The sequence below is a fragment of the Melanerpes formicivorus genome, unplaced genomic scaffold (assembly GCF_026170545.1).
Source record: "Melanerpes formicivorus ecotype bairdi unplaced genomic scaffold, bMelFor1.0.p_v2 SCAF_5, whole genome shotgun sequence".
NCBI lineage: Eukaryota > Metazoa > Chordata > Aves > Piciformes > Picidae > Melanerpes > Melanerpes formicivorus.
The window spans coordinates 17,615,732-17,641,658 of record NW_027142357.1 but is presented as its reverse complement, the minus strand read 5'-3'; the positions used below and the strand labels follow the sequence as shown (position 1 = coordinate 17,641,658).

At 41.6% G+C, this 25,927-nt stretch overlaps 1 protein-coding gene across 28 annotated transcripts in view; it reads right to left on the bottom strand.

The window, feature by feature from the left end:
• TTN (titin) overlaps positions 1-25,927 on the bottom strand; it is a 250,969-nt gene that overhangs the window by 171,853 nt on the left and 53,189 nt on the right. For 27 of the 28 annotated variants that reach the window (XM_068138463.1, XM_068138479.1, XM_068138485.1 and 24 more), the window contains 41 exons: positions 23,706-23,984; positions 22,059-22,622; positions 21,338-21,619; positions 20,976-21,254; positions 20,336-20,614; positions 19,959-20,237; positions 19,551-19,838; positions 19,152-19,430; positions 18,770-19,051; positions 18,385-18,663; positions 17,996-18,274; positions 17,623-17,901; positions 17,216-17,503; positions 16,837-17,115; positions 16,427-16,708; positions 16,023-16,301; positions 15,606-15,884; positions 15,221-15,499; positions 14,812-15,099; positions 14,337-14,615; positions 13,861-14,142; positions 13,009-13,287; positions 12,625-12,906; positions 11,887-12,165; positions 11,480-11,767; positions 10,996-11,274; positions 10,620-10,898; positions 10,237-10,515; positions 9,844-10,131; positions 9,424-9,711; positions 8,010-8,291; positions 6,993-7,271; positions 6,596-6,877; positions 6,172-6,450; positions 5,743-6,030; positions 5,234-5,512; positions 4,860-5,138; positions 4,504-4,782; positions 4,066-4,353; positions 3,656-3,943; positions 817-1,098 (listed from right to left, as the gene is read on the bottom strand). In XM_068138463.1, coding sequence (XP_067994564.1) covers positions 817-1,098; positions 3,656-3,943; positions 4,066-4,353; positions 4,504-4,782; positions 4,860-5,138; positions 5,234-5,512; positions 5,743-6,030; positions 6,172-6,450; positions 6,596-6,877; positions 6,993-7,271; positions 8,010-8,291; positions 9,424-9,711; positions 9,844-10,131; positions 10,237-10,515; positions 10,620-10,898; positions 10,996-11,274; positions 11,480-11,767; positions 11,887-12,165; positions 12,625-12,906; positions 13,009-13,287; positions 13,861-14,142; positions 14,337-14,615; positions 14,812-15,099; positions 15,221-15,499; positions 15,606-15,884; positions 16,023-16,301; positions 16,427-16,708; positions 16,837-17,115; positions 17,216-17,503; positions 17,623-17,901; positions 17,996-18,274; positions 18,385-18,663; positions 18,770-19,051; positions 19,152-19,430; positions 19,551-19,838; positions 19,959-20,237; positions 20,336-20,614; positions 20,976-21,254; positions 21,338-21,619; positions 22,059-22,622; positions 23,706-23,984 — 11,829 coding nt within the window. The remainder of the gene's footprint in view (positions 1-816; positions 1,099-3,655; positions 3,944-4,065; positions 4,354-4,503; positions 4,783-4,859; positions 5,139-5,233; positions 5,513-5,742; positions 6,031-6,171; positions 6,451-6,595; positions 6,878-6,992; positions 7,272-8,009; positions 8,292-9,423; positions 9,712-9,843; positions 10,132-10,236; positions 10,516-10,619; positions 10,899-10,995; positions 11,275-11,479; positions 11,768-11,886; positions 12,166-12,624; positions 12,907-13,008; positions 13,288-13,860; positions 14,143-14,336; positions 14,616-14,811; positions 15,100-15,220; positions 15,500-15,605; positions 15,885-16,022; positions 16,302-16,426; positions 16,709-16,836; positions 17,116-17,215; positions 17,504-17,622; positions 17,902-17,995; positions 18,275-18,384; positions 18,664-18,769; positions 19,052-19,151; positions 19,431-19,550; positions 19,839-19,958; positions 20,238-20,335; positions 20,615-20,975; positions 21,255-21,337; positions 21,620-22,058; positions 22,623-23,705; positions 23,985-25,927) is intronic. The other variant, XM_068138491.1, reaches the window with a different exon arrangement.

The following is a 25,927-nucleotide window of genomic DNA, read 5'->3' as shown; positions in this document are numbered from 1 at the left end:
ATGTACTTATAGAAGGACTTTTTGTTGTCCTTCACAGCAGAGGCCAGGCTAAGCTCCAAATGCACTTTTTCCTCCCTAATTTTCTTCCTACAACACCTAGCAACATCCTTAAACATTCTGTGGGTTGCCTCCCCTCTCTTCCAAAGATGATACACCCTCTTTTTTTCCCTTAGTTCCATTAAAAGTTCATTAACCATCCAGGCTGGCCGTCTGCCCCGGCGGCTCATCTTCCGGCACATTGGCACAGCCTGTCCCTGAGCCTTCAACAGTTCTTCCTTGAAGTAGGACCAGCTCTCCTGGACCCCTTTGTTTTTAAGGGCTTTATCCCAAGGAACCCTGTGAATTAGTTCCTTGAGTAGCCTGAAGTCCGCCCTCCGGAAATCCAGAGTGGAGGTCTTCTTGCCGCCCCTCTTGGCTTGACCAAATAATGAGAATTCAATTATCTCGTGGTCACTGGCCCCTAAGCACCCTCCAACCACCATATCACCCACCAGCCCTTCCCTGTTGGTGAAGAGGAGGTCAAGCATAGCCTTAGCCCTGGTAGGCTCACGCAGCACCTGGGATAAGAAGCTGTCCTCCATGCATTCTATTTATGTTATTTGAGCAAAGGAGATTAAAGAGATTCAAGTGATGATGAACAGCAAAGAAATTCCATGAATGAGAAAGATCTCCCACTGAATACCAAACAGGAAAGAGATCTGCCATCTTTTCAGACAGGTTTTGGCCAGTCTAACAAAAGAAGGTGGTATTTAACAGCTTTTCTACAAAGCAGAGCTCATACAGATAGAAAGATAAGGAAAGAAATGGGATTCTGACCTTTCACTTTCAGTGAGGTAGTGGTGCTTGCACTACCCGCCGGATTCTGAGCTTCACAAGTGTAATCACTGCTGTCTTCGACACTGAGGTTGTGAATTTCAATGACTGCCACTGAATCCACAAAGGACATGCTGTATTTTTCACTAGGATGGATCTGAGTTTCACCTTTGTACCAGGTGACTTTGATTTCTGGAGATCCACCTATTTTGCATTCATACTTAGTAGAATCATGCTGTTTCACAAGTCTTGAAGAGTCTAGTTTCTTAATAAACCTTGGTGGTTCTGGAAAGCCAAAAAGGGGAGACGATGCATTAAATTGTCCTGATTCTTTGGATAAACAGGGAAATATGTAACAGAAAATGTAAAGTTTGGGGACTTATGAAAATATTCCCATTTTGCAATTGCTATAATTTTATTTTATTGTATTTTTAGATTATTTCAAGCCAGCTCAAACTCTAGATCAGGAAGCAAACAAGTTCTCTGTCTGTATTTCAATTAATTTATCCATATTTTATTGTTCCACTCTACTTCTCCTTCTGTGTATTCAGTACAGATCAATTGACCTGTGTGTTTTTCTTTAAGTGATATCCTCTTGCAATACGTTAGTAATCAAAATGCCTAATGTAAAATGTGGGAATCAAACCATTCAGACAAGAAATATTATTAAGAGCATTGATACTGAACATCATAGCAACTACTTTATATCTTAGTAATGTCATTAAGAGTTGATACAGTCAACTGCATTATACCCCTTCACACATTTATTGCAAAGACCAAACCAATCCCCAACCCCCAAAACCCCAATCCAACCCAAACGAACAAAAAGAACACACAAAGAGAGAGAGGGAGAGAAAAGGTGCATATCAAGAATGAAAGTGAAGAAGCTTAAGTAGTGAATGAAAGAGATTCAAAATAATCATGCTGGGAAGAGCTATGAGATGACTGGTGTTACATAAATTGATCTTAAAGGTCCTGTGACTGAAAAGTAAACTGAATGGTTATGTTTTGATCTGTAAAGAGAGAAAGGAGTGGAAGTTTGATGCTTTCCATCAAATGTATCATATGGATGATTCAGAATCACAAGACTGAATGTTTATATATCAAAGAGGTGGTAATGTGGGCACAACAAAGAAATGTCTCTGCAGAACAGGATGCCTTTTTGTGCATCTGTCTGTAAAGCGTAGGAAGAATATCTATTTTATTGTAGGCTACTTAAACCTGTGGGACATTTGCAGAACATCCTGTGTTGTTTATAAGAAAACTTCCTTTGAGATTCTAAAAATAGAAATGTTGGCTTTTTAACACAGGGACTCTGGGAACCTTAGTAATTTACTATCAGATTTCAATTTGATAAATAGTTGATCATCTATCTGCATAGTAACAGTCTCTGAGTAGTCGCACTCTAATTCCATTCCTTTCCAAAAATGAGGATATACGAGTTATGTATACACTTAGAATGTAAGCAGCTTCTAGAACCTAAAGCAACTGATAAAACCAAGGACTAGTAACATCACATGTTGAAGTGCAAGGGTTAATAAAATACTTCAAGGTCAATTGAACAAGAGATCTTAATTCTACAAACAGAAGGCTTTGTGTTATAGAAGTGAGATAACATCTGCTCAAGTTAAATACATGCAAAACAATGCACACAAGGTGTTGCCCTTCCAAGTTCTATAGAATCTGGTTGACAGTGAACATCATTAATTTTACAGCCCTGGGGAAATTGTACAAATTCTAAAGGATTTAAGTTAGTGCCAGTGTAAGTTCAGGATCAAAAAAGAAACTGATAATCCTGGGGGGAAAAAAAAATAAATAAAACAAGGTTCTATGAATAAAGAGTTGAAATATAAGCTGGGATGATTTTATGAATGGTAATTTCAGACAAGTAAACCTATAACATTGCTAATGTTTAATAAAAAACAGATGTGTGATTCTGGTGGAAACAACCTTTAAAATCTTCATAAAAGGTTAGATTTCTTGCTACAATCTTTCACCACTTTTTGTAAATCAAGCTATATAATAACAGCATCCCTGCTTGCTACTGAATCCGCAAGTAATTCAGTCTGCCACACTCTTCCCACTTTCACCAAGAAAAATCCTTATCGATAGAATATAGTGTGTTGATAAATAGATATAGATAGAGATACTTTCACAAGCAATTATTACATGTCTTGCTAGTGGTAGTTCAGTTTCTTGTATTAATTGTCTTAGAGAGTAAAAGTCTCAATATTTACTCCTTAAATATTTTTGTTTCTCCTCCTTCAAATTCATACCAAGTTTATGTAGCATATTTTAAACTCATTCTTTTGTAAAGTCAGCTATAAATAAATCCAATGTTCCCACCTACACTGAGGAAATGACACTTCTATCCAAGTGTCACTTCTAGCAAGGACCATTTGATGCTCTCATAAATTTAGATCACTGAAATGTGTAAGATGCACATACTATGCGGAGTAACACTATTTGCAGGAGCTGCATATCCAGTAAAAATAGGTTTAAGTCCATAAGTGAACTGAGTTTCTCTCAGCTATCTTTCTCTCATCTAGGTAACTTAATGAATGTCACTGCTGAAGAAAAACTTTAAGGGCAGATTTTGCTGACCAGCATGGCCATTCATACGGGTGCAATGGGGTACTAAGACCAAGTTCACATTTCAATGGAAGAATCCCTTTGATAAGGCTCATGTACTACACTAGAATAGAAGAAAGATGAAGTAAGACATCTCAGTGTAGCCTCCAGTAAAGGTTGTTAGCTTCACACACATCCACATTCAGGACTTTGTTTTCCAGGTCTGTCTTACAAAGAAAAGCCTCATGAACGCTAAAGCTCACAGCTATACCTTGTACTGCCAGCTGAGCTGCGCATGCGTCCTTTCCAACACTGTTGCTAGCAGTACATGTGTAGAGTCCAGCATCTCCTTTGCCAACTTTCAGGACCGTCAACTTGGCTGTATTTTCCACCAGTGTCATCTTGTAATTGCCACCTGGGCGAATCTCTCTGTTGTCTCTGGTCCAAGTAATCCTCATGGGAGCAGAGCCAGTCAAGTGGCACTTAAAAGTTGCACTTTCCCCTTGTGCCACATCGATAGACACTGGTTTGATATCAAAGAAGGGAGGTTGTAGATGTTCTGAAAAGAGGAACGTATGGCAGAGTTCACCACCATGCCCATAATCCCTGGCGACCATACAATGGGTAGAGTGGAAAAAAATAAAAGAGCAAAGATGTTAAAAAGATGTTACAACTACAAACCTGTGAGGAGGAGTTTGGCACTGGAAGATGCTGTTCCCAGAGCATTTTGGGCTGAGCAAGTATATTGGCCACAGTAATCCATACTAGTTTGCAAGATCTGGAGAGTCGCAACATTGTTTAAGAAGGTTGATTGCATGTTATCACTGTCGCTTAAGAGACCCCCATCCTTGTACCAAGACACTTGGATAGGCTCTGAGCCATTTATACGGCAATCAAATGTCACTGGGGCACCAACCACCTCCTGAATATCTTTCAGTTTTCTGGTGAATGTAGGGGCAAGTTGGAGTTCTGCAAAACAATAATAATCACCACTATAAGTAGGAAGCCATCCTGTCAGTCTAGAATTAACTAACTCTGAAATTAAAAAGAACCCCTTTCCATAGACAACAAAGAGTTCCTACAGACTACCCAAGAAAAGAGTGGCGCTTGGCCCATCACCTTTAACAACGAGCAAAGCTGTGGTGGTGGCAAAGCCAACACTGTTTTCTGCTTTGCAGATGTACTCTCCAATATCAGTATCCTCCACAGTGGAGAATGCCAATGTTGCTACATTATTCTTGAAGTGCATCTTGTAAGCCTGTGTTGATCTGAGCTTGGTGTCATCCTTGTACCAGGACACCTTGATTTCTGGTGCACCTCCAATCTGGCATTTTAAGATCAAGGGCTCGCCAATCTTCACTTCTACACGGTCCAGATGTGTGACAAAATAGGGTGGTTCTAGAGAAGGAGAGAGCATGGTGAGCAGATGCAGAGCATCACTGGGGTGCCTTAGGAGGTCCAGGTGTGATGCTTACCTAAGATGGATACAAGGCTGTGGCAAACATCACCACCTGCCTCATTTGCCACCTCACAGGTGTATTCTCCTTCATCACTCTTGGTGCTATTGAAGATTTCAAGAATGCCAGATTTTTCAGTAGCTGTTACACTACAGCGTGGAGATTGAGCAATGGGCATGCCATTTCTTTTCCAGGTGACAGAGATGGGAGGTGTGCCTGTGTAGCTGCTTTCCAGCACAATGGACTTCCCCTGCTCCACACTGAAATCACTTAGTTTCTTCACAAAGACTGCAGGCTCTGTGGGGAGGCACAGATCAGTAGTGAGAGGGACAAATGTGGCAGTGCTGCAGGCAGAAAGGAAATGCCTTGTACACATACACACACAAACACACCTTTCACAAAGAGCTGAGTTGTACATGAGGCACTGCCAGCATCATTTGTGACCACACAGGCATAGTCACCACTTTGGTCTGGCTCCACATTGTACAGCTGCAGCTGTGACACAGAGTCATCCAGAGAGACGGAACAGTTGCTGTCCGGCATCAGCTCCCTGATGCCTCGGAACCAGGTCACTTTGAAGGGAGTAGTGCCCTTGATGTAGCTGGTAAATGTCACACTTGATCCAGGCAAAACTTCCTGGGGATCGGGTGTCTTCACAAAAGAAGGTGGTTCTAAAGATCATGCAAAGAAGTGAAGAGGAAGAAAGAGTTAATAGAAGAGTCTCTGAGTCAGGAAAACTAGAGCAAGTTTGAGAAAAAAAAAAAAAAAAAAAAAGAAAAGAGAAAGATTGAGAAAAAATAAAACCAACATGCAAAGGAAACAACGGAAAAACAGAGGACAGGAAGAGAAGAGAGAAGAAAGTAGGAGAATTTCGTTGAAGGGGCTGCGGTATCCTACTGACCTTGTACAGTCAGGAAGGCACTGCATTCATCAGATCCAGCTACATTGCTTGCCACACAGGTATATGGCCCTGTATCTGTGACATCCAGGGCATTCAGCTTCAAAGCACAAACATTATCCAAGAATGAGATTTCATATTTTTCTCCACTAACAATCTCATTCCCATCCTGAAACCAGGCCACAGATATGGGGGGTGTGCCAGACACTTTGCACTCCAGAAGCACTGAGGATCCCAGTACCCCCTTTGTTTCCTTTAGTTTTCTTGAGAATGAAGGAGGAACAAGACGATCTATGTAGGACAAGGCAGAAGAATGGGGAGGGGGGAAATGGCTGAGATTTTTTCAGGGGAAAATTTTTTAAAATATTTTTTTAAAAATACCCAAACCCTTCCTTTATTGACAATCATGTAAAACAAAGACCTAGAGCTGACCTGTAACATCAACTGAAGAAGTGCAGCTGCTGTCTCCCACCTCATTGTGCACCTCAAAAGTATATAAGCCCCTGTCTCCCCTGTCTGCAGAAAAGACTTTCAAAGTAGATACATTGTTGAAAAAGGTAATTTGGTATTTGCGGTCACTCCTTAGTTCTCTGCCGTCTTTGTACCACTTGGTGATAAGTTGAGGGGTTCCTCCTACTTTGCACTCCAGGGTAAAAGGATTGCCAGCCATTACTGTGATTGGCTCAGTCTTCTCTAAGATGACTGCTGGTTCTGAAATAGTAAGGGAGGGGTCAGTGTGTCACCAGGAAGTCTACCCGCAAACCAGTGAGCACAGGATAAAAGCAGAAAACAAAAGCTGGTAGAGGCAACTGTACAAGATGTAAGACAAAGTGCCTGTGTAGCAGGCTATACACACCTAGGACTTGTAAAAAGGCAGAGCACTCCCGCATGCCAGCATCATTTTTGACCTGGCAGATGTACTTCCCAACATCAGCTCCCTCTGCACTGGCAATCTCAAGAGTTGCAATGTTGTCCATGAACCACATCTGAACATTTTCACTCTCTCTAATAACTTCACCCTTGTCCTTGAGCCAGACAACAGAAATTGGTGGGGATCCTTCTACCACTGCCTGCAAGGCTGTTTGCTCCCCAATGAATATTGCAGTGTCACTCAGCTTCTTGGTGAAGCGTGGGGGTTCTGATGGCAAAAACAAGAATGCAGAGGGGGGTTAATCATACTTGCTTGCTTGGAAGAGGGACAGACATAAGATAAAGAGAAGAGAACAGTGTTGCTGTTGATCCTCCATACAAACCTTTGAATTTCACTGTGCAGGTGCAAGTGTCGCTTCCCACCTCATTCATAGCTTTGCATTGATATTCTCCAGTATCTTGAGATTCCAGACAGAGAATATGAAGACTGGCAATGGAGTGTTTTGCTGTCACTTTGAACTTCTTGCTGCTCCTGACCTGCCTCCGATCCTTGAACCAAGCCACCTCAAAGGGTGGAGTCCCTGCTATCTCACACTGGAGAATAACATCTGAGCCTTTAAGTGTGTCGACAGGGCTTGGCACCATGCTAAAAACAGGTGGTTCTATAAAAAAAAGAATCACATCATACTGTGTGAGCCTATTTCCTTGGGTGTGTTTTTGAATAATAGCAGCTGGCAACATATTCAGGAAGGGGCCTACACTTATTTTTTTTAAACCCATATTTAGCTTCCAGATATGTAGCCTCACTTCTAAAAATGCTAAACCTCCGGTATCTCCCAGCAAGTAATTCCATTATTCCAAGTCCAAAGGTCAAAAAACTTATGACAATTCTGCACCTATTTGGAGTGAATACTCAGTGCTCCTTTCCAAAAGCTTCTCTTCCCCCTCTCCAGAAATACATTCCAGCTTTCACTGCCTTTTACGAGTCATGACAGCTGCCATCAATGAGGCTCAGCCACACAGCCTCCTCTTCCGTCTTAAATTTCATTACTGCTACAATAACAAATTTCATTCCTGCTAGAATAACAGTGTATAAAAAGGAGGCAGAGGGATGGCCACAGTCTTCCCAGCTCCTTCATCTAGTCCATGCTTCCCTTGTGATCTGACAAACTTGATTTATTCAGCTTGTAACTGACTAAAACGTGGAGACGAGGGAATCGTCACACAGTGCTGAACATCTACTGCTATTTCCTGCCTGCAGTCTGATGCCTAACTACAGCAGCATTTGAATGTGAAAGCAGATGGAGAGATATGTCCCCAGCAGCCACCAACTGTCTGTGCAGCTGGGAGTGAGCCCAGAATCCAGGGATTCTGGTGGTGTGTGGAGATCTGCTGCTGACCTTTGACTGTGATTGAAGTGCTGCAGCTGGCTGTGCCGGCAGAGTTATGAGCTTCACATATGTAATCACCAGCATCTTCAGTGTTGGCATCCATGATGGTTAGCATTGCCACAGAGTCTACAAAGGACATATGGAGCCTCTCGCTTGCCTGGAGTGCCTGGTCATTTTTGTACCACATGGTTCTGATCTCTGGTGTGCCGCTGATTTTACATTCAAGTTGAATTGTGTCACCCTGCTTCACAAACCTCAAAGCTTCAGGCTTCTTGGTGAACTTGGGAGGTTCTGCAGAACAGAGTGTGTAGAGAGTGACCACATACCTGTTTGCTGTGTGAAATCTACATTGCTGAGCAAGAGTTACGGAGCACAAAAGTATTGGGACACAACAAAATATGCATGCTACAACAGCTGATTGTATCCTCAGTTTCCTCTCAAGGAAAGGCACGAGATGGAGAAAACAAGGCAAAGACAACTAGAACAATATTCTGTCAGCTCCAGAGCCTGCTGTGTCAGACAGCTGGAGTTGTAAAAAAGACAACTGCTCAATCCAAGGGAAATTTTGCGGTTAACTTTGAGAGGTGAAAATATCCCGAAGCAAGAATGAAAGATTTGACAAGCCCTTCACCCTCAGGAGCCGCAGAAACACGGTAGGGATAGCTTCACTTGCTTACAGAGCTTTATAGTGTATTTTTGCATGAATCATAGAATCATAGAATTATTAGGATTAGAAGGGACCTCAAGGATCATCTAGTTCCAACTCCCCTGCCATAGGCAGGGACACCTCACACTACATCAGGTTGCTCAGAGTGACATCCAGCTTGGCCTTAAAAGCCTCCAGGGATGGGCGACCTGTTCCAGGGTCTCACCACCCTCATGGGGAAGAACTTCTTCCCAACATCCAATCTGAATCTATGCATTTCTATTTTTTTTCCATTTCCCCTAGTCCTATCACTACCTGACACCCTAAAAAGTCCCTCACCAGCTTACTTACATGATTCATAGTCCAGATTAAATCAACAATTCAGGATTCCTATTGAAACCTTTAGCAAATTTGAAAGAGCCACGAATGTCGGCTTAAAAATTCAAGTTAGTTGTAGTGACTGTATCACTGTTTTCCCTATAGTAATTGCTATGTGTAAATACCAACCTGACTAGTTTAAACACTAATGTTCAAGCAAAAATCCATACAAACAGCTTCACAAGGAGACGTTTCCCTTTGGAGATTTTGTAGACACAAAAGGCTTCTACTGCCATGCAGTATAATAGAAGTCACCACATGGTATATGTTTGCTTTCTTAAAACTACATTTCTGTGTATTTCCAAACTGGAAAGGGTGAAAGATGAGACTCAGAAACAAAGAGATCCCTTTACCCAAGAAAAAGAAAACACAGAAACAAAAGTGACTTAATCATAATACCTTTGACACTGAGTTGAGCTGAGCAAAAGTCTTTCCCAGCTTCATTACTAGCTTGGCAAGTATATTGGCCAGAGTCTCCTTTACCCACTCTGAGCACTCGAAGGTGTGCTGTATTGTCTATGAAGGTAATATTGAAATTTCCTCCAGTTCGGATCTCCCGACCATCTTTGGACCAAGTGATGTGAATTGGCTGGGCTCCACTAACATGGCATTCAAAGTCAGCACTTTCTCCAAAAGGCACATCAATAGATTCTGGTTTGGTGTCAAAGACAGGCGCTTGTTTGGGTTCTAGAAACATAAGAAACCTGTGTGATACTTGCATCTCATGAAACAGCCAATTCAACACACTGATACCATCACATGCATAGAACAGAAATGAGAAACCTGTGATCCAGGCTAAGGTTCTGTAAGGCAACACACCTGCTACTGTAAGCCTAGCACTTGAGGTGGCAGTGCCCACAGCATTGGTGGCTGTGCAGGAGTACTGCCCAGTGTGATTCATCTCAGTTCGCACCAGTTGCAGCACTGCAACATTATCTACAAAGGATGTGTGCACATTGTGGTCATCCCTTAGCAGCACACCATCTTTATGCCAAGTCACAGTAATAGGTTCTGAGCCATTGAGTCGACACATAAATTTAAGGGGTAAACCAACAGGGTGCTCGATGTCCTTTAGTTTTCTTGCAAAGGAGGGAGGTCGTTTGCGCTCTAGAAGAAAGAAAAAAAAGGATAAATATGCCCTAGGAAGGATTTTTTTTTATATACTTTTGCAAGAGAAAAATAATTTGAAGCAATCTAATGTAAAATCGTCACCTTGAACAGTTAAGAGAGCCTTTGTAGATGCAGTTCCTACACTGTTTTCTGCCTTGCAGATATATTCTCCACTGTCATTAATAACCACTTTGTTGAAAACAAGTGTAGCAACGTTGTCTTTAAAGAACACTTTGTACTCTGGAGTAGACCTGAGTTTTGTATCACCTTTATACCAAGATACAGTGATTTCTGGTGTTCCAGCAATGTGGCATTGCAATGTTGTATAATCTCCAACTGACACCTCAAGAGGTTCCAAGTGTGTAACAAAATAGGGAGGTTCTGAAAAAATGAGAAGCAATTAGATACACTCATTATAGTGCCACATCTTGGAAAGCATACGCTTGAAAGAATGGGCAAGAAAATGCAACAAAGGGGGCACAAACCTAGGGTAGAGACCACAGCCTCACAAATATCTCTTCCTGCCTCATTTTCAACATGGCAAGTATATTCTCCTGCATCTTCTTTGGTGCTGTCAAGTATTTCCAGTATGCAGGATTTCTCTGTAGTGGTGATGCTACACTTCTGAGATTGAGTGATGGTGAGGCCATTCTTCTTCCATGTCACAGAGATGGGCAGGCTACCTGTGTAAGTGCCCTCCAGGATGATAGTCTTACCAGGCTCCACACACTGATCGCTCAGTTTTTTCACAAAGACAGCTGGCTCTAATGAAGGGTAAGAAGTCACAAACATTGAGCACAACAGGACGTAGGGAAGGAAACAAAATTTTATCATCGGTAGAGAGACACAATGTTTACAAACCTTTTACAGTAAGGTGTGTTGTACAATTTGCCCTGCCAGCATCATTAGTGACTAGACAAGTGTACTCGCCACTCTGAAGAGGAGTGACATCAAATAATTCAAGCTCTGCAGTGGAATCCTCCAAGAAGATATTGCATTTGTCCCCTGGCACAAGCTCACTGGCTCCTCTAAACCAGTTCACCTTAAAAGGAGGGGTTCCTCTGATAACACATGTAAAAGTGATACTTGTGCCTGGCAAGACATCCAGAGACTCTGGTGTTCTCTCGAAAGAAGGTGGTTCTAAACGCACAGAAGAAAGAGAGAGATAAGACAGGTTGCTACAACATAACACTGGCATTTTCACACACCTACTGAAGATAAAGAACAAAATCTTTATTTTGCAGTCAATAATATTCCCTGAGTATACTTGTAAAAGACTATAGAAAATGTCAAGAAAGACGGTGAAAAAATAACTCAGAGAGGTTCCTGACCATCATATACTGACCTTGTACGGTCAACACAGCGCTACATTCATCTGAACCAGCTACGTTGGTAGCTTTGCAGGTGTAAGTTCCAGTATCTGAGTGATTCAGTGAATTGACTTCTAAAATACATAGGTTATCTGAAAAGGAGATTTGATGTTTTTCCCCACTAACTAACTTAAGTCCATTTTGGAACCAGGCAACAGAAATAGGAGGTGAACCCGACACTTTGCATTCCAGCACTGCTGAGGAACCCAGGACACAAGGGGTTTCCTTTAGTTTTCTTGTGAAAGAAGGAGGAATTATTCGATCTGCGTAAGAAAACATAATAAATCCATGGTTAGAGAGAAAAGAAGAGAAGGAATAGAAGAAAATAAAGAGAATATGATGAAGTTTTTGTAAAAGATAGATGACAAGATACCCAACCAACCTAAAACATCAACTGATGCTGTGCAACTGCTTTTCCCCACGTCATTCTGCACTGCAAAAGTGTACAATCCACCATCTTCCTTTTCTGCAGCCATAATTTTAAGTGTGGATACTTTATTGAGAAAAGTAATTCTGTACTTTTGGCTGCTGGTCAGTTCTTTGCCATCCTTGAACCACCCAGTGGAGAGCTCTGGTGTGCCTGCCACTTTGCACTCCAAAGTACAGGTGTCTCCTATAGTAACTCTCATTGGCTCTGCTTTCTCTACAATGACTGCAGGCTCTGGAAAGAGAGATGGATAATGTGTATGATGAAAACAGAATTTTATTAGTATTAGCTATAAGTATTATAGCACTATAAGATGGGGCTTACACGTCTGATAGTAAAGAATTTTATCAGGTGTATATTTTCCCACCCTGTATTCCACCCTAAACTGGAGATTTCAGATACTTTCCAAAATGAGATAAAACCAGTTTTAAACTCCCAAGAGAGAAATGTGACTCCCTGTCACTCGCCAAGCAGGTAGGAACAAGAAATCCAGTCAATAGGATCCCATCACATTGTAGAGGCTTGTGGTTCCATTCACCTCTATTCCTGCAGACTTCTGCTTGTTTGGGACACAACGAGTCTCTGTTTTGATTGTCTTATCTCAAGGGTATAAGCAAAATACAGAGCTGGCACTAAACAGCCAAGTTCTTAAAAAAAAAAAATATATTTTGTGAAATTATGCTTTGTACCAACCTAGAATGGTTAAGGTAGCCATGCATTCACGACTCCCAGCATCATTTCTGATCTGACAGATGTATTTTCCAGCACTGCTTGTCTCTGTGCATCCCAGTTGTAAAGTTGCAATATTTTCCATAAATGTGATCTTCGTGTTTTCACTTTCTCTAATAATTTCCTCTTTGTCTTTAAGCCACTGCACAGAAATTGGCTGGGAGCCCTCCACTCTTGCTTGGAACTCTACTGGTTCACCAACCACAACAGTCATGCTGTTTATTTTAGTCAAGAATTTTGGCGGTTCTGAAGAAGAAATTGCAGTTATAGTAAATACTCACAATGACTATGTAAAGCAATGCAGTGCCACTGGTAGCACTCCAGAAGGCTTATGTGTCAATACTTTACCTTTTAGCTTCACAGTGCAAAAACAAGTGTCGCTTCCTACGTCGTTCTGTGCTTTGCACTGATATTCACCAACATCTGCAGCTTCAACATTAAGAATGCGAACACTTGTATGGTAGTTTTTGGCTGTAACCTTATACTTCTTACTACTGCGGATTTGTCTCCTGTCTTTGTACCAGGTAACATCAAATGGTGGTGTTCCTGAAATCTCACATTCCAGGCTAACCTCAGTTCCTTTGATTATGTCTACTGGAGAGGGCTTCCTGCTAAAGACAGGAGGTTCTAACAAGGGAAGAGAGGAACATTTTTTAGAAAGGAGTCTGGAACTATTTGATCAACAAAGAGTTTACTGATACCGTTTTCTACACAATGAAACTCCTAAGAAAATCAACTGAATGGGCAAGGACTTTCCTTATTTTCTGGGCACATAATGAAATGATCTTGCAGGTAGGTAAGCATTTGCAGCTCTTAGCTTCTCTGTACAAAAAGCAAACAGAGGAGCGATCCATGACAGAGAGTGCAGGTCTTTAGCTGGTAGTTGTCTTGAATACGGGGTGTAAAATTGGCATTGGTCAGCCTGGGTCTATTATTTTTCTTAATATTTCAGCTCTTTGATTGAACTGTTGTCACTCACAGAACTGGAGAATACCTAGCTTAGGACTCATCTACATTAATAACAACATCTTTCTTGTTCATATTCTGGAGGAGAGAGGGGAGGGGCGCATCAAGAAACAAGCATGACATTAAGAAAATAGCAGCCCTGAACTAAGAAATTTATTTCATGCTCCTGTGGATTTTCAAGAAAAACTACCAAGGAAAAGTAGGATGTAGTCAGAGAACAAGAGGTCATCTAACCTTTCACTGTGACTTTGGTGCTACAGCTGGCCTTGCCGGCAGGGTTGTGAGCTTCACAGATGTAGTCACCACTCTCCTCAGTACTGAGATGATTCATTTCAAGCACGGCCACAGAGTCAATGAATGAGGTCCGGAATTTTTCACTGGCAACGATTTCATGGTCATTTCTGAACCACACTACTTTCATCTCTGGAGATCCACTTACTTTGCAATCAAGCCGGGCTGAGTCACCTTGCTTGACTACTTTTGACACCTCTAGCTTCTTAGTAAACTTGGGTGGTTCTAAAAAATCAGAAAAGTGAGGTCAGGAATGTCTGAATTTATATCAAAAAGAGAAAAGAGCCAAAAGCTGTGGGTTGCAAACAGAGTGTAGGGAATTCACTTGGTAGTGTGTCAAGGATCACTGAGGTGGGCTTGACAGAAAAGAAGAAAAAGGAAAAGATTAAAAGATTGCAACAAAACAAGAAAGTGCACACCTGTTACCATTAATGTTGTAGTACAAGAGTCACTGCCAACATCATTTGAAACATGGCAAGTGTAGTTCCCACTCCTAGAAGTATCCACTGAATAGAGGGTTAAGAACCCAGATGACCCTTCAGTGCCAATGAAACAAGTTGGACCAGATATAAGTTCTAAATCTTCTTTGAACCACTTTACTGTAAATGGTGGAGTTCCTTTTAGTGTGGCCTTAAATTCCACTGTGGAATCTGGGATAGCTTGCTGGCTTTCAGGTTTTAGTAAGAAGCTTGGTGGCTCTGCAGTTTTTAAGAAAAAGAAATATTCCATTACATCAGAAATATGGAAGAATGAAGAAAATTGGAGAGATAAGCATGGAGACCAAGATTTTAGCATTAATATTAAGAAGTATAAGAGTGTTATGTTAGCATAAGATTTAACACACTTTCCCAGCATCTGTCACAGATAAGAAGAAGTAGTAAAAGAGTTTCAAACCTTTCACAGTCAGGACGGCACTGCAAGAATCATTCCCAGCAACATTAGAGACGCTGCATGTGTAATTTGCACTGTCTACCAGCTCTAGATTGGCAATCTCAAGTGATATAGTGTTCTCATGGCACAGGCTTCTATATTTTGCACTGTCAGTTATCTCTTTTCCATCCTTGAACCATTTTGCAGTAATGGGAAATGACCCAGAGACTTTGCACTCCATTTGGATAGAAGATCCCAGAATGGCATCCTTTTTGGTTAGTTTTTTGATAAACGCAGGGGGAATTGATTCATCTGCCCAACATAAAAAATGGCAAAAACACACAGTTACCTTCTTGCCTGTCTTTCACAGAGATTATTATTCTTCCATTCCCTCCCTGCTGGATTGGTGAATTTGCCAAATGACGATACAAACCTAGCACAGTCAGAACAGCTTCGCAGGTGCTACTTCCGAAGTCATTTTCAACCTTAAAACTGTATGTACCACTATCCTCCTTTGATACATGGTCAATCCTGAAACTGGCAACATTGTTTTCAAAGCTCATTGTGTAGTATCTACTGGGCAGGAGCTGTTTGCCGTCTCTGTACCACCTTATTCGGAGCTCTGGTGTCCCAGCCACAGTACACTCCAAAGTCACAGGGTCTCTTTCAGTGACTTTAAGTGATTTAGCCTTTTCTATGATCTGCGCAGGTTCTGAGGTAGAAAGTGCATGAAAAATAACAGTTAGCTATGCAGATGGGGAACTGACTTTCCAAGTACTCATCTAGAATGAACCTGAAGGGTCACATTTTACACACACCTTGTACAAAAAGCAAGGCAAAGCACTTCTCAGTGCCAGACTCATTCTTTGCCTGGCAGGTGTATCTTCCTCTGTGGCTGAGGTCAACATTGGTAATTTTCAGTGTGGCCACACTGTTCTCAAAGGTTATATGGTGGTGCTCATCATCTTCTAATATTTTCTCATCTTTTATCCATGACACAGATAAGGGTTGTGCACCTCCTACAATGCACTGGAAGAATGCAGTACCTTTCAAAATGCTAGTGACATTCTCCAGTTTCTTGACAAAGGATGCTGGCTCTGTGGTGTGAGATTTTGTTTGTCATTTGGAAGAGAAGTCATGGAAAGGGAAGAGAGAAAAGAAAGGTCATAAAGTCATCCTAGTCACTAAAGTTTAGCCAAGGGATATGATTGGGGCATGTTTCCCAGAGGACTGACCTTTCAAGCTGAGCCTTGTGCTGCAAGAGCAGCTCCCACCTTCATTTGATATAATACACTGATATTCACCAACATCTGAGACATCACAGTTAGTCACATTAAGAGTAAATACTGATTCTTTGGTGGATATGGCATATTTCTTGCTGCTGAACATTTCCTTATTGTTCTTCAGCCACTTGACCTCAAACGGAGGAGTACCAGTCACCTCACACTCGAGTGTGGCCTCCAAACCCTTCACTACCTCAGTGGGTCTCAGCTCCCGAACAAATGTTGGAGGTTCTACAAATAGGAATGAGGGGAAAGTAAGTAGTAACCTTGTAAGGTTTTGAAGGGAGAATTCTCCCCTACCCCATCACCCCAGTTATGGGGCATAGGTGGATGATGCCAAGATTTTCAAAACCAACCTTTCACTTTCAGCTCAATGCTGCAGCTTTCACTCCCTGCATCATTGCGAGCTTCACAAACATAAATCCCACTGTCCAACACTGTGGCTCGAGTGACTTTCAAAGTGGCTAAACCATCTATGAAGGACATGCTGTATTTAGCATGGTCAGTCACTTCATTCCCATCCAGGTACCATGTGATGTGAATCTCTGGTGTGCCTACTACCTGGCACTCAAAAGTGGTGGATTGTCCTTCACGCAAAGCTACTACAGAAGTTGGTATCTGAATAAATCTGGGAGGCTCTAGAAGATGGACAGAAAAAATGAGGCTTTATAATATTCACAGTGATTTAAACAAATACATGGCCTTCCTACCTCTTCCCCCCCAAACTGGATAGAAAAATCAGAAAGAAGACTGTTGGGTTGCACACCTTTTACAAACAAAGCTGCTTTACAAGTTGCAGTCCCCACATCATTGCTTATCTGACAAGTGTAGTTTCCAGAGTCAGATGTCCTAGCTGAGAAAAGCTCCAGTACACTAGACGTGTTGTCCTTCCAGACAGATCGATTTGCTCCAGAGAGGAGCTCCTGGCTATCTTTAAACCACTTTATCTGCAGAGGAGTAGAGCCTTTCACCAGTGCTTTGAACTGAACCCTAGCATTGGGCACAACCTCTTGGGACTGGGGTTTTTCCACAAAATATGGTGGTTCTATAACACATAAAAAGAAAGAAAGAGGATTACTCTGAGACACAAGAATTCCAAAATCGTGAATGAGATATCTACCACAAGACAAAGCAGGAGCTCAAACCTTTGACTGTTAAGAATCCACTGCATTGGTTGCTTCCTGCCTTATTTGTTGCTTCACAGGTGTAAGAGCCACTGTCTGTACCTTCCAGATTATTGATTTCCAGAAAGGCAGTATTATCATGGAAAGAGTACTTGTGCTTTTCACTTGCTGTTATTTCTTGACCATCCTTATACCATTGGATACTTATAGGGTGTGAACCAGATACTATGCATTCCAGGTGGACGAAAGACCCTTTAATGCTGTCCATTTTCTTGAGCTTTTTGGTGAATTTAGGTGGTATAATGAGATCTATCCAAGACAGAGTGAAAAGAAAAGGTATGAAATTTGGCTTTCATCTTAGCAGATGTCAGCTCAGGAGAAAAGATTTTGTATGAGAAAACAATGAAAAAATAAATCCCAATACACACCTAGGACATTAATGTTGGCAGAACAGGTGCTGCTCCCAACATCATTGTGAACCTCAAAAATGTATTCCCCACTATCTTTCTTTTCTGCATGCAGCACCTTTAGGACAGAGACAGTATCTGTAATGCTGATCTTGTATTTTGGGCCTAATGTCAGTTCCTTTCCATCTTTGAACCATTTGGCTGTAATAGGTTTTGTTCCCGAAAATTTACACTGCAAGGTTGCTGGGTCTCCTTCAGTCACATCTATTGACACAGCCTTGTCCACAATTGTAGCAGGTTCTGTTGTAAACAAGGAGATAGGGTGTTAAGGGCATCTGTAAAAGCCACCAGAGAACTGTATGAGATTGCTGAGAACCCTGAAGTTTGGACCAACCTTTGACAGTCAGCAGAGCAGAACACCTCTGAATTCCTGCCTCATTTTTAGCCTGACAGAAATATTTTCCATCATGTTTCAGTTCAATAGACCTCACCAGAAGAGTGGCAATATTGTTCACAAAGGTCATTTTGATATTATTGTCTTCAATCACTTCATCATTGTCTTTCAGCCAGGACACAGTGATGGGCAAGGAGCCTTTAATAGCAGCCTGAAACACGACTGTGCCACCTCGAAGGGAACTAATGTTTTCTATCCTCTTCAAGAACTGTGGGGGCTCTGGTGGGAAGAAAGTGGCTATGTAAGTACATGTCTGGTGCATGATAGTGTGGCATGGAAACCACACTGGGACAAGAGCATGCTAGTAGCATTCTGCACCTTAAACTAACCTTTCAGTGTGACCTCTGAACTGCAGATGCAGCTCCCGACATCATTTGTTACTCTACACTGATACTCGCCAACATCAGAAGCATCAAACCTGAAAATGTGGAGGCTAATCAAAGATTTCTCAGTGCTTAATCTGTGCTTCTTACTGCTTCGCACAGGTTTATCGTCTTTCAACCAAAACACTTCAAAGGGAGGTGTGCCAAGAACCTCACACTCCAAAACCACATCAGAATCCTTCAAGACTTCCATAGACTGAAACTCCTTGCTAAAATAAGGTGACTCTAGAGTGCAAAAGAGAGAGGGTAATTTGTATTAACCATACTTACAAAGTGTGTAAAACTGCACTGAGTTTAAATGACAAACTGTGTGTCTGGGTATCTCACACACCTTTGATTGTAACAACACTACTGCAAATATCTTTTCCAGCGTCATTTTTGGCCTCACAAACGTATTCTCCACTGTCTTCTGTCTCAACCTCTGTAACATGCAGTACTGCCAAAGATTTTGCAAAAGACATCCTGTATTTGTTACTTTCTTTTAGCTCTCTATCATCCTTGAACCATGTGATTTTAATCTCAGGAGTACCGGTGACTTCACAGGCCAGCTCAGCATATCCACCTTTCTTTACTAGTTGGGTTGGTTCTAGCTTTTCCTTGAAGGCAGCAGGTTCTGTGAATTTAAGAAGAGTGTTCAGGACAAAGAATACAAGAAAGAGTGCCACATGGTCAATAGAGCAGCCGAAAGTTTAAAAGAGAGTAAGAATGCAAACCTTTTACAAATAAGTTTGCACTGCATGTAACTGAACCAGCTACGTTGGAGACTTTGCAGGTATATTTTCCTGAGTCTGTTGGTTTGACCGCGTAAAGCTCCAAGTAACTTGCCAATGCTTCTGTCATAATATAACAGGCACCTCCTGTCACCAGCTCAGTATCACCTTTAAACCATTTTACAGTCAGCGGTGTTGTGCCTTTAAATGTCCCTTTGAAACGTACAGTTGATGCAGGCAGTACATCTTGGGACTCAGGTTCTGCAGTGAAGCTGGGTGGCTCTAGATTTTATTGAAAGGAAACAATTGTCAAGAGTAAGACACATGGCCTGCACTTTTGGGAAGAATAATATTATCACATTAAAAGTGAAACTCTGAGAAATGTGAAACAAATTGTCAAACCTTTTATAAACAAAGTACTACTGCTGTCTTTGCTACCAGCAGAGTTTGTGGCTCTGCAAATGTAGACCCCGGCATCACTTGTCTCTAGTTTTTTTATTTCCAAAGATGCAGTGCCTTCTGTGAAGTGTACTGTGTACTTAGCACTTGAAGTGATCTCAGTGTCTTGCTTAAACCAAGAGACAGTCATTGGAAGAGAGCCTGAAATTTTGCAGTCCAGGCGGCACGACGTGCTAATGACACTGTCAATATTCTTCAGTGGTTTAGTAAAGAAGGGAGGGAGAGTGCGATCTGTTGAGATTGAAAAGAATGAAAGAAATGAACACATAAGCAAAAAAAGCCTGCAGTTGTTCTTCTGGCTCTGTTGTGTTCAGAGCATAGGAGGGCTCTTTGCAAAGAGTCAGTACCAACCTAACACAGTGAAGCTGGTAGTACAAGAGCTGATGCCCACATCATTGGATATCTCAAAGGTGTATTCACCACTGTCCTGCATTTCAGTGGCATAAAACTTCAGCTGGGCAACGTTATTTTTAAAGCTGATCCTATATTTTTTGCTGGCAGATAGTGGCCTTCCGTCTTTGAACCATTTAGTTTTCAGCTCTGGAGTGCCTGTGACAGTGTACTCCAAAATGGCTGGTTCCCCTGCTGTTACCTGGATCATTTCCGATTTTTCAATTATTTTGGCAGGTTCTATAACAGAATTAAACAACTGGTGTTAAGGACAAAAAGAAATTGCTCTTCCTTTCAAGTGGGAGACAGTGTGGGGATCACAGCACTACTCCACTGACCTTTCACTACTAGTTCACCAAAGCAGGACTGACTTCCTGCATCATTCTCAGCCACACAGGTGTATTTGCCACCAGAGCTCAGCTGGACACCAGTAATTTGCAGTGTTGCTAGACCATGATCAAATGTCACTCTCACTTTGTTATCATCTTGAATAATGTCCTTGCCTTTCATCCACATCACAGAAATAGGCTCTGACCCTTTCACCACAGTCTGTAATGTAACAGTATCTCCAGCCAGAGCTGTCACATTTTCAATTTTCTTAACAAAAGATGGTGGTTCTAGTTCAAAGAAAAGAGACAAGAAGAAATACTCATCTGCTATCACATCATTCCATTAAATCCGCATATTAAAAGATAGTTTTGTGAGGCTGTGTGTGCACAATTCAGCTAAAGAACAAGCAAGGAGAAGAGTTGCATTTCCCTGTTGGGAGTTAATGCACAGTCCTTTAGGCTCAATGTCCTTCAAATTCACAGGTTTGATGCCAGATAAGAGTTAAGACATACAGAATTTTAATGAAGAAGATGATACTCTCCCTTCCCACCTTCTGTAGCCACCCACAAATCCAAAGAAAAGACACTTTCAAAATGAGAGGTTCCTGCCAATCCCTTCAGTAAGTGGAGTTTTCTTTTTTCCACTGACCTTTCAAGATGTATGTTGCACTGCATATGCACTTTCCAACTTCGTTAGCTATCACGCACTCATATTCACCAACATCTGCACTATTAAATGAGGACACCTCCAAAGAAATAATAGCTTTGTGAGAGGTCAATCTGTATTTTTTACTACTGCGGATCTGTTTCTTGTCTTTGTACCAGCTAATCTCAAATGGTCCAGTGCCAGCAATCTCACACTGAAGAATGGTGTTTGTTCCCTTCACTATCTCTGCGGGTTCAAGTGTTCGGACGAAAGATGGAGGCTCTATAAATGCAGCAAGAAAGAATTAGTCAACCATTAAAAAAAAAAAAAAAAAAAAGTGACTGGCAGCAGCATGAAGAACAGACCTTTGACAACTACTTCAGTGGTGCAGCTGTCACTTCCAACCTCATTTACAGCTTCACATGAGTAGCTCCCACTGTCATCAACTTTCATCTCCAAAATATCTAACACAGCCACATAATTGACAAAAGACATCCTGTGTGTGTTGCTTTCACGGATCTCCTTATTGTCCTTGAACCAAGTAACCTGGATTTCAGGAGATCCTTTGATTTTACATTGAAAGCGTGCAGAGTCACCTGGGGTCAGTAAATAAGATGGATCGACTTTCTTCACAAAAGATGGTGGCTCTAAAAATGGGGAAGAAAAGTAGAAGATGAAGAAAGAGGAAGGCAAGGGGAAGGGGAAGAAAAGGGATAACAGGAAAAGGAAAAGAGGAAAAAGAAAGGCTGAAATACAAAGCTTCAAAAGATTGTTTCTTAGCATAAGAACAAAACATGACTTCAGAAAAGATCAGCATGATCTTTGCTGAGCTGCAGTTCTTGGGGTTTCTCTTGCATCTTCCATCCATCTATCTCTCACTTTCATCCTTGAATCTGGCTTGTGAAAGAAATAATGAAGCAAGACCAGAAGACAGCAGGAGAAAAAAACAAGAGGTGAATTGACCTGATGGAAGGTCTGAGAAGAGTTCACAGTGTGATTTCAATCCAAAGAAATCTTTTGCCTGCAAAAGAAGAAATAGGGAACCCATGAAGAGCAAAGGTAAAAAGGAGTGTAGCATGGTCTTACCTCTGACTGTGACGCTGGCAGAAGAGGAGCTGCTTCCTGCCTCATTTGAGGCAGTGCACACATAATGGCCTGAATCCTTGAGTTTAGCCAGAGGAATCTCAAGTGAGGCTGTTTTGTCTTCAAAATAAATCTTGTAATCTTTGCCTGGTGGGATTTTGTTTCCATCCTTTGTCCACCCTACTGTTACTTTCCTGTCTTCATCTACCTGACATTCAAGGCGTATCCTTTTATTGACTGCTGACTGCACTGACTGCAAAACTTTAATAAAGTGAGGCTTGTCTATAATGACCATTTCAGCCTGGCAAATGTCAGCCCCAAACTTGTTGGAAGCTTTGCAAGTGTAAACCCCTCTATCACTGGTGGTGAGAAGGGAAATTTCTAAAACATATTTATTTTCCACTTTGGAGATCCTGTGGTGGTCTGAAGGTGAAATGGTTGTGCCATCTTTCTGCCAGGACACATCGATGACTGGAGTGCCCGAAACAGTACACAGGAACTTGGCACTTTTGCCCACAAAAGTAGTGATAGATTCAGGTCTGGTAAGAAATGTTGGTGGAAATGCTTCTGCAAAACAAAGGAGTTCAATGTTACCCAAAACTGAAGACCAGAACTTATGCTTTTTCTCCACATGTGCCAGGGACAGAGAGTAAGAGGGGCCAGTTTGTCACTGGACACTCTTAAGCCCTTTCAACATTGAAAAGGATAAGAAGTCTTAAAGATGATGAATTTTGGCTTTTGGTTTTTTACTTCTTGGGTCTGTATATTGTTCCAGAACATGACAGCATTTTGAAACTCTGGAGCAATGTACAAACTAAAGGAAACCAACCCACACCCCAGAACTTCCTTCCCCAAGAATGACATATTTATGTACCACTCCCTCAAGATGAACAAGTTTTGCATGCATTTCATAGTTTGTGCATCTTTTTTTAGTCTCTAGCATCTGGCACTTAGCAAAGACCACATGAAGACTCCTCCCACAAAGAAAAAAGTCAAAGTAGAAATACCATCATACACTTAAAGCTCAAAAGTTGAGTTTTTCTAAGAAAAACAAAAGAAACAAAGAAAAAAAAAATTTGTATAACTCTCAATAGGCAAAAATGTTTGCAAATTGAAACAACTCTAAACCCTGTTTTGTTTAAGATCTATTTCCTCAGTCACACAGAGTTTTCCTTTGGCCATGGAACACATTCAGGTACACATAGCTGCATAGCCTGCTTGTGTACGGCTGCAGGAAGATGATACAGTGCTAGGATAATTGCACAGTGATTGTTACACCAAAGAAATCCAACTTAAAAGTGTATGTTTTCTTGTTGTCTGGAAGTTAAATAAACTTTCTTCAAGAATAAATTCACAAAGCAATTCCATTCCTTTGATGATATAATTCTTCTCACTCTCCCTTTCTCCTTTCTTCCCCTCTGAAACTTTTCACACTGATTCCTTTTTCTGTGTACAAGAAAGCACCTAGAAGCAGCATTCCCTAAATGTAGTTCTTCTCTCTGTTTGTGCCTGCCTAAATTAGGTATAGATTAAGTATTACAATATCAATCAAGAGCCCTACCACAAATATGTTTAAGTGGAGCAGTGAAAGTATTACAATCTACCAAGGCAATTTTTGTAGCAGAGAAGAGCTTGGAAGTCTGTACTTACCAGTTACTGTTAAAAGTGCTGTAGAGCTTACACTGCCATGCTGGTTGGAAGCCTTGCAGCTATACTCTCCACAGTCAACAACTTGAGGCCTTGTGATCTCCAATGTTGAGAGGTAGTTGGAGGTACGAATGGAGTATTTGTCTCCATCATAGATCTCTCGGCCAGCTTTGTACCACTGGAACTTGACATTGGGCGCAGTTTCTATCTCACAGGTAAACTTGGCCACATGATTTACAGCCACCTCCAGGGGTTCAAGCCTTCTCCTCAGGATCGGTGCAACTGAAATCAGAAACAGAGAGTAACTCAAAGCCCTGCCTGTTAACACTCTGGAAATTAACAGTGAAGTGTTTTACTCGCAACCTACATAAAGTGACTGTAAAAGAAAAAAAAAAATCTGTAAGAAATATAAGCATTACTGGACTCAGTGGACAGACAATGTTATGGTGCATAATGGCATCAGAAATCACAATGGGGATACTGGGAAAACAATGTGCAACAGCAATGTACAACAACAATGAGGTACAAACATATTCCACAGAATCCTAGAGCTATGAGAAATTAATGTGCAAAAGAGAAATTGTGCTGAACCTGTGTAATGCCTCTAAAGAGTGAGAAAGGGTGCAGCAGTGAGAAAAGTGGGAAAGGAAGATCCATTTCACAGGCAACAATGGGAGAAGTGGTTGAGATTCTGATGCTGTACTGACTATGATTGTGTGATGAGAACAGGAAGAAAAAAAGTTCCTGACCAAAGACTGGAGTGAGGGAAGTGAGAGAATTTGCAAAAATAAATCCATAAATCCAGAGAGAAATAAGACCCTCTGATTAGTGGCGTGACGACATTAACATTGTATTTGTATGCAGATACAGACACATAGTAGGACAGTTGCATTAGTAGAGCAGTGCATTAGAAAAGGCAGCATTTTCTCCCCATAATCCAACCTCCTTTAACAACTGTGAGTGTTGCTGCTGTTGTTCTTTTTCCACCTTGATTTAGCGCCTCACAGATGTGCTCTCCTTGATCAATGTCCCCAAACACATTACTTATTACTAGTGTGTACTTGTCCTGATCTTGCAAACACTTGAATTTGTCACCTGAAGACACCAGTTTACCCTCAAAGTACCACTTTACTTCTCTAACATTTGTTATGACAGTCATCAGACTGATGCTTTCCCCTTCTTCCACAACAGTGTTGACAAGTTTGCTGTGGATGATAGGATAGCTCCCTCTGCCAAGCTCATCGTCTGTTTTCCCAGTTCTAGATTCCAGACTCTCTCTACCCTTTTCCTCACATATTTCTTCCCATTTCTCCTTCCTTGTATTTCTGTGGGTGTCTCAGTGGGAAACTTTGAGGAGACTACATCATCAGTGGCTGTAGCTGCACCCATATATTTGATTTGACAATGCCCAATCACAGAACTGATTACTTTTGCAGACACAGGATTCTCCAGGGGTATTTCTGGGTATTTCTGCCTCCATAGTCCTCTCAGCCTGTCGGTGATACAGCTCAATGGTTTCATCACAAGGTTTTCCCAGAAGTGAACTGGGATGGATTGGCAATGCTTTGGACTTTTCATCTATCAAGAGATGTTTTTCTTCAGAAATAAGAGAATAAAAAGCCTCCTTCATGATCATTTTCTGGTCAGCTGTCTGAAGGCTGATTTCTCCTAAGGACGCTGGGATTTCTGTGGGAGTGAGTTCTCCTGTTGTCACAACACAGGTGCATAGAGTGTGTGTATGTTCCTTGGTGATGTTTATTGCCGGTAACTCAATGTTTTCTTTATTGGCCAAACATTCTGAAAACAAGAGGTTTTGCTCACTTACCACTGCATCTTTCAATGCATTTCTGATCTGAGAGTTTATGGCTAGTTTGAAGCTTTTTGGAATCTGAGCAGTGGGCTGACTCTCTTCACTGAGAATTTGGCTTGGCTGGTTTTCTTCTAGCATCAAGGGAAATTTCGCAGACTGTCCCTCCTGGATTCTTGCAGCAAAATCTTCCTTTGCTGCTACCAGGGAAGAAATGTCCTCCAATGGACAGCCTGGCGTGTAGTGAAGGCCAATTCAGAGGGAAATCTGAGTTCAGCCTTCAGCTCACCTTGCATTCCCTGGAAGCCTTCAAGGACCTGGGTGTGGTCACCATGTATAGTATAGCTGTCAGTGGCGCTTGACACTTGTAGAAGGGCATGAGAAGCCTCTGTCTTCAGAGCAGCCATTTGCTTTTCTG